This window comes from Tachysurus vachellii, chromosome 21 (genome assembly GCF_030014155.1).
Source record: "Tachysurus vachellii isolate PV-2020 chromosome 21, HZAU_Pvac_v1, whole genome shotgun sequence".
Lineage (NCBI taxonomy): Eukaryota > Metazoa > Chordata > Actinopteri > Siluriformes > Bagridae > Tachysurus > Tachysurus vachellii.
Window position 1 is genome coordinate 13,844,279 of NC_083480.1, and position 7,745 is coordinate 13,852,023.

A 7,745-nucleotide genomic window follows, 5' to 3' on the forward strand; every position below is an offset into this window, starting at 1 on the left:
ATGACGCTTTCAATGGTGCAGGTATAGAAAGTCTTTAGCACCTGAGAGGGTAGTTTGTAGTCCCTTGATCGTCTCAGGTGGTACAGACGCTGCCGGGCCTTCTTCACCAGGGTGTTGATGTGACAGGACCAAGACAGGTCCTGTGTGATGTGAACACCCAGGTACCGGAAACTGTCCACTCTCTCCACTGAACTCTCCATTCATGTTTAGCGGTTGGTATGACCGCTCCTGCTTTGTGCTGAAGTCCACTATCAACTCCTTAGTCTTGCTGACGTTCAGGAGAAGATTGTTCTCCTGGCACCATCTCACCAGGTTTTTTTTTTTTATGTGACTGTGCATCATACATGAATGTAAGAAGTGAGCAGTACATACAGTATGAGGTAAGTCATGATACATTTATATGTGCTTTGCCTTGATTTTACAAAAGGCAGCGACAGATTTTCTACTCCTTCACCTCACAGGCGATAACTCAACTCGTCCTTACACTTTATCCGATCCAACAAAAGTTTATTAATAATTGGGAAATATAATCTACTCAGTTCCTCATTGTAGCCTGGAGTTAACAGCCCCAGTGTCTTTATCTCTCTCATATAAGCAACAGGGCGTGTTGATTAATTAGCTTGTTAACGGGCTATGTTTCAATTAGTCAAAGTTAATTAATCCCCTGCTCTCCATAAACATGTGTATTCAGCTGCTGTGCCACTATTTTTTGCTAGAACCACTTTCATAGGCAGTATCTTAATTGAAATATCCTGAGGGAGCTGATTCTAAACTTCATGAGTTCAGGATCCACAGATAAAGACACATCTTTACTTGGGATTAGACATATTGGCTCTGCAGAGGTGGGCTCAAATATAGGCCATGAGAAATGAGACACCAGAGATGAAAAACATTTGGTGGACTATCAAATGTAAGGACACTGGTACTGGTTTAGGAATAGAAATATTATCTCTGTGTAACAGGTCATAGGATTAGAGTCATTAATTATTATACGATTTATTCAGGATGATCGCTAATAAAACTGTCACATTGGTTAAAAAGACACCGGCAGGTCAGTTGACAGGTGTTCCGATGGCTTTATACGTAGCCCTGGTGTTGCTTGGGATTTTGGGAAACGCCATGGTGATCTTGGTGGTAGGGGACAGTATTATTCATGAACGTGGAGGAGGACGCAACTCTGACATGATCCTGGTCAACATGGCTTTATCTAACCTGCTGGTGTCGGTGATGAGGAACACTCTGCTGGTCACCTCAGACTTTGGACTCGAGGTACGAAGGGATGTTCTTATGTTGGAGGAATGTTTATTGTGATGTTAACCATATCATTCATGGTGTTTCAATACTAGAACTTGACCTGAATGTAATGTTAGCTGAATAATTTGGTTTTATAGACCATTATAGCTTCTAGATTAAATCCAAAAACCTATTAATAATGATCTTTCACTAAAGTTTGAAGTGTTTGAAATGTAAAATAAGAACAAGAAAAGAGAAACTGCCTTTAAGGAAAAATACTTTATATATCCGCATCTTTCGTTGTAGCACCAGATTCCACTGTGAGACGATCGATTTGTCTGGAATCAGCAGTGTTTTGCATTCTTAAGTTATGTTTTGACTAGTTTATGGATAAATCCTCGACCAGCAAACAGTGCACAATATCACTGGCTCTGCAGATTATTCATGATGCTTGATGGGTTCTTCCATAAGACTAGTCCGTAGTGTGTTTGACCACTTTCTAGTATCCTGGAAAAGTTTTTCATGTGAAGGTTACGTTTGAAATCTGGCTTTATTTCTATCAAACTAACTCACAAGTGAACAATTAAATTATATTAGATTGCAATTAAAATTACAATTAAAAAGATATACTGAAACTTATTACTAGTGAAAACTACTAGCTAGCATTATACACATAAATTCATGCTTTAAGTCAACACTGAAGTCCTAAAAACAAAAGAATTTGACAGTATTGTAACACATCTTCTTGCCTCTGTCTATCACCAGTTACCAATAAATAATGTTTCTCCTGCTGAAGGTGTTACCTGGTAAGGACTGGTGTCAGTTCCTGATGGGTGTGTGGGTCTGGCTGCGTTCAGTGAATGTTTGGTCGACGCTTTTTCTCAGCGTGTTCCATTTTTACACTTTGAAAAGGATCGGTCCTCCGATCGCTAGTCTAAACTCATCCCGTGGTCCTCCTAAAGCCCTACTAATGTGCTTCAGTCTCATCTGGGGTCTTAATCTGCTCTACTCGGTCCCTGCTTTTGTGTACTCTACAAATGGAGGCAAGAACGCTACTGAGGTGAGGGAAGGAAATAACATATTTCTATGTTCCACATTGATTAAATTTACATTCACTTTAGCAAACTTGTGATGCTATTTTTTCACATGAGATAAAAACATTTACTGCTCACTATAATAGTTTCATTGTGTGACATGAAAATAAATAAAAAGACTAAAAATCTTGATATCAGAGTATGAAAAATCACATAACTCATAATTCTTTGTCTTTGTTACTCTACAGACATTGATGTTAGTGAGCAGTACAACACGTCCATTACTGGGCTGCTTGTGGGATTTTCCCTCCACTTACAGTGGGCTTGCATTTGCCACAACATCCATGGTGATCCATGAGGTTCTTCCCATCATCCTCATGAGCAGCACCAACCTGGGCTCACTCCTCATACTGTACGCACACGGGAACGCACACAACATTGCCAGTAAGGATCAGGATGCTCCTATTCTACGCAGAGTGCCAGCTGAGAGACGTGCAGCCAAGGTCAATTATTTATTATGTAACTGCTCATTAATATACATTATATACTTTACTATTATATGACAAGTCAGTGACCAGGTGGTGTGATGATGTTATCATTGTTACTGCCCTGAAGTTCATTATTTTCTATTATAGCGTGGCCAGGATGATCTAATGCCTTTAATCACAGCAATTACCCAACATTTATTTTAATATATTTCTAGTTACAGTTACTGCTGGGAAATGACAGTGAAAAAAGTTAGTTCTTATTCAGTTATCACTTTTTTTCCTCTTATCTTTTATATAAACAGCCATTTTTCCTCCCTCAATTTGAAGGCTCTTTTATTCCTTCATTTTAAAAGACAAATGCCATTCATTCATTCATCTTCTACCGCTTATCCAAACTACCTCGGGTCACGGGGAGCCTGTGCCTATCTCAGGCGTCATCGGGCATCAAGGCAGGATACACCCTGGACGGAGTGCCAACCCATCGCAGGGCACACACACACTCTCATTCACTCATGCAATCACACACTAGGGACAATTTTCCAGAGATGCCAATCAACCTACCATGCATGTCTTTGGACCGGGGGAGGAAACCGGAGTACCCGGAGGAAATCCCCGAGGCACGGGGAGAACATGCAAACTCCACACACACAAGGTGGAGGCGGGAATCGAACCCCGACCCTGGAGGTGTGAGGCGAACGTGCTAACCACTATTTAGCACCAATATTTCTTCAAAAAAAAGAAACTACGATGTCCTGATGATTTTCCCGGTGTCTGAAAATGTAAAGTTACAGCTTTAGATAGACTGTTAAAAGGCACTGGAACTGGTGGCTCCTTTCACGAAAGCTAAAGAAATACGTTAGCATATTAATGATTCTATACTTTTAATTGGTTTACATGGATCATCTGTTGTACAAGTCGATTTGTAAACTATTACTATAGAAACAATCAAATATTACAATTAATGCATTATTGTAAAAAAATTAATATTCCTTTCACTAGAAAATACTGTAAAAGTTGCTGTAATAGAAAATTAATCAACAGCTCAGAATAGATCATTGAACAATGTTGTGACATAAAGTCTATATAAAGATGCTCATAGCAACCAGCCCTTAATTTACCCTCACCCCTGTGAAACTGATAAGATTTGTCTGAGTAACAACGTTCATCCTGTTAATATTTTTGTTTTTATGCGTTTTTGTTTCTATGTCTTTTATGCAGATGTAATTGTAACAGTTTCTGTAAAAAATGTCATTCCACATTTTTATTCCTGTTCTCTTACAGTGAATTGTAGAGTCAAAATTAAATCTAGGTTAACAAATTAAATTAAAAATTAAAACCGATTCAACCCACTAGGTTCCAGAAGCTCCAAATATAAGATGGAAGTTCCTCATTAATATATAACTTTTAATTTGTGAAACATTAAAAGATAAAAACTCCAAAAAGGTACAGTGGTGGCTCAAATGGTTAAGGCTCTAGATTGTTGATCAGAGGATTAGGGTTCAAGCCCGAGCACCTCCAAGCTGCCACCAATGGGCCCTTGAGCAAGGTCCTTAACCCTCCCTGCTCCAGGGCTGTGGTATCATGGCTGACTCTGTACTCTGACCCCAACCTCCAAATGTAAAGATATGTAAAGAAAGAATTTTGCAGTTATGTAATGTATATGTGATACTAAGTATAAGTATAACTTATTCTTATATCTGGACATAGGTTAGTGCTGTTGGATCACTAGAGTGGTAGTGAAAGGTGCATCAGACCATAAAAGCACAAGCTAGACAGAGAGTAGTGAAGGAAGTCACAGTGAGGCCAGCAGTCACTCTGCAGGAATTATAGAGTACAATGGCTGAGAATGGAGTGAAGGTGTACCAGACAGGGCTCTGCATAATTGAGGACCATACAGGAGCGTAAAAGTGTCATTTCTTAAAAACAGAACCATACTGTATGAAAGCACAAATGACCCAGTTGAGGTGTGTTGTTGTTGTTGTTTGTTGTTTTGTTGTTGGTTTTTTTGGTGTGGTGAGGCCAAGAGAGAGAAATCTACTGAAGAGAGAATAGATTTATCAAAATTCAGGGGCATTTTACAAGACAACCTGTTCAGTAAAAAAGTTAAGATTAGGAGAAATGCCCCCTTTCAGCAGTACAATGATCCCAAACACAGGCGGTCAAGTCAAAGTCCAGATCTGAGCCTTTAATAGAATCTGTGGTACTGGTTGAAAATTGCAATCAACAAACCTCCAAACAAGATGAAGAGACAAATCTTTCAGGACAAAAATCACTCTCAAGCATGTTCTATCATACACTAGTCTGAATGAGTGAATACTTATGCAACGGTTTTTACTTTTTTTTTTTAATCAGTTTGACAAATTATTAACTTTGAAATATACTTGAAGTGCATGTTGGTTTGCTATAACAATATTGACTGGAACACTGTGTATAGGTTTGATTTTACAATACTGTATGTATCTTGTGTTTATATACACATTTAAATACATAATGTTCTTCTTCTCTCTAGGTCATTCTAGCCTTGATCATTTTGTTCATCATTTCCTGGGGTGCCAGTGTCATCTCGGTGAACTACTTTAACTACAACCGTGGTGCCTCATCTGCGTACCTGCTGATTCTTGCACGTTTCTCCAACAGTGGCTTCATCGCCCTCTCCCCCGTCATACTGGCTGTGGGTCACCGCAAACTCCGAGAGTTCATAAAGTCTATCTTCAATTAAAGACAGAAATATTATTGTGAATTATGTCTAAAACATATCTGTACATTGAATCCCATAGACATATACTGTACATGTGGTTTCTAAGGAAACCTACAGTATATATAGCGCTCCCTCTCCATTCCAGAGCTCCCCAGAACATTGACTTTGGAGCAAACAATAACACAAATGCCAGACATTTCTCTACCCCAGGTTTGCTACTCAGGTCAGGAAACATTCCCCATAGCGCTGCCCAAACTGTCTTTCTTAACAGTTAGCATTAACACCTTTATGTTGCTTAAATCTCCCCAAATCAGTAGTTTGAGCCTAGACTCACCCGGACCCACAACTCATAACATCCTCTCTTGGATAAATGGTGACCTAACATCAAGAGGCTAACAATGTTTTAATACTTGTTTGTGATTTCACTGTCACACAATCCAACCTGAAAGATTGAAATGCCCCAAATTATGTAACAAAATACAGGTAACTAAATTACCACCTCACTGACCTTCTGAGCAGATCGTATCCTCCCCCTGTCCCTGCCAACAGGCTATGGAGGAATATATTAAGTAAACTCGGGACCAAGGGTATATCCATCCTTCGACTCCCGTTACATTGCTGGAGTCTTTTCTATGCTGCCTTTGACTCTGCTTCAATTATTGAGGGCTGAAGTCTGTTAATCGTGGTTCCTTCTGTATAGTTCCAGCAAGTAGAAGAGCATAAAAATTCACCAAACTTGATTAAAAACAGGGGGGCACGGTGGCTTAGTGGTTAGCACGTTCGCCTCACACCTCCAGGGTTGGGGGTTCGATTCCCGCCTCCGCCTTGTGTGTGTGGAGTTTGCATGTTCTCCCCGTGCCTTGGGGGTTTTCTCCGGGTACTCCGGTTTCCTCCCCCGGTCCAAAGACATGCATGGTAGGTTGATTGGCATCTCTGGAAAAAATTGTCCGTAGTGTGTGATTGTGTGAGTGAACGAGAGTGTGTGGGTGCCCTGCGATGGGTTGGCACTCCGTCCAGGGTGTATCCTGCCTTGATGCCCGATGACGCCTGAGATACTATTGACGATGACGCAGGCTCCCCGTGACCCGAGGTAGTTCGGATAAGCGGTAGAAGATGAATGAATGAATGAATGAATGAATGAATGAATGATTAAAAACATGCTTAAAATGTTGTCTACAGAGAAGGCAATGTTTGGAAAACTGCCTTTATCAGAACCTATGAATCCTGTGGAACTATTTGGTCATGCTATATGGACTCGTAAATGCTCTGTTGGTCTTCCAAGCTAGTCTGTTCTACAGGTAGTTTGTATGGTATTATGTAATGGTCTGTGATATCATCACTTTGGCGTATGATATCTATATCAGTGACATTATTATATTAAATTGTACTTTCTGAAATTAAAGTCAACTAAAGTTTGATAGGAAACAAATAAAAAAAATTACATTTAATTTAATAGACTGATGTACATAAACAAATCATTAAGTAATTATTGTGGTTAACACTTTCCGGTAAAAAATGTACAAAATGATAGGAAATGCATTTGTTAATGTGAACAACACACACTAATTTGACTACTGTAATAGTATTGTGGTCATGTTTAACATTGTATAAATATGGAATAAAACACTTATTCAATAGACAACAGGATGCAAAGCAGAGTTACATCCCAAATGTTTCGTTAATCCTACATACTTTTCATATTTCCTGCCTTCACAGTATGGACCAGGACAACATTAGCCATGGATTCTCTCATAATCGGTGTCTATATTAAATTTTAAACTACTAATCTATTTAGAATGTATTAATAGCCTATCTAGGGGGGGCACGGTGGCTTAGTGGTTAGCACGTTCGCCTCACACCTCCAGGGTCGGGGTTCGATTCCCGCCTCCACCTTGTGTGTGTGGAGTTTGCATGTTCTCCCCGTGCCTCGGGGGTTTCCTCCGGGTACTCCGGTTTCCTCCCCCGGTCCAAAGACATGCATGGTATTTTGATTGGCATCTCTGGAAAAATTGTCCCTAGTGTGTGATTGCGTGAGTGAATGAGTGTGTGTGTGTGCCCTGCGATGGGTTGGCACTCCGTCCAGGGTGAATACTGCCTTGATGCCCGATGACGCCTGAGATAGGCACAGGCTCCCCGTGACCCGAGATAGTTCGGATAAGCGGTAGAAGATGAATGAATAATAGCCTATCTAAAGTATCTTGGCTCAATCAGTTATGGCTCTGGGTTGTTGATTGGAGGACTGGGGTTCAAGCCACAGTGTTGCCAAGCTGCTACTGTTGGGCCCTTGAGCAA

The 7,745-nt window shown here is 40.3% G+C and overlaps 1 protein-coding gene across 1 annotated transcript; it reads left to right on the forward strand.

Moving 5' to 3' along the window:
* The first annotated feature begins 750 nt into the window (after positions 1–750).
* On the forward strand, positions 751–5,495 carry LOC132864213 (olfactory receptor class A-like protein 4). Its single transcript, XM_060897528.1, has 4 exons — positions 751–1,269; positions 2,030–2,293; positions 2,516–2,770; positions 5,265–5,495. Exons 1-4 carry the CDS (start codon positions 1,006–1,008, stop codon positions 5,472–5,474), a joined length of 993 nt encoding a protein of 330 aa, XP_060753511.1. The 5' UTR covers positions 751–1,005; the 3' UTR covers positions 5,475–5,495.
* The last annotated feature ends 2,250 nt before the right edge of the window (positions 5,496–7,745 follow it).

What these genes read in the sequence shown, in the direction of transcription:
- LOC132864213 (XM_060897528.1), top strand. Translation starts at nt 1,006, where the DNA reads ATGATCGCTAATAAAACTGTCACATTGGTTAAAAAGACACCGGCAGGT. An exon ending in CCTCAGACTTTGGACTCGAG is followed by an intron (nt 1,270 to 2,029) that starts GTACGAAGGGAT and finishes CTCCTGCTGAAG; the next exon opens with GTGTTACCTGGTAAGGACTG. An exon ending in CTGAGAGACGTGCAGCCAAG is followed by an intron (nt 2,771 to 5,264) that starts GTCAATTATTTA and finishes TCTTCTCTCTAG; the next exon opens with GTCATTCTAGCCTTGATCAT.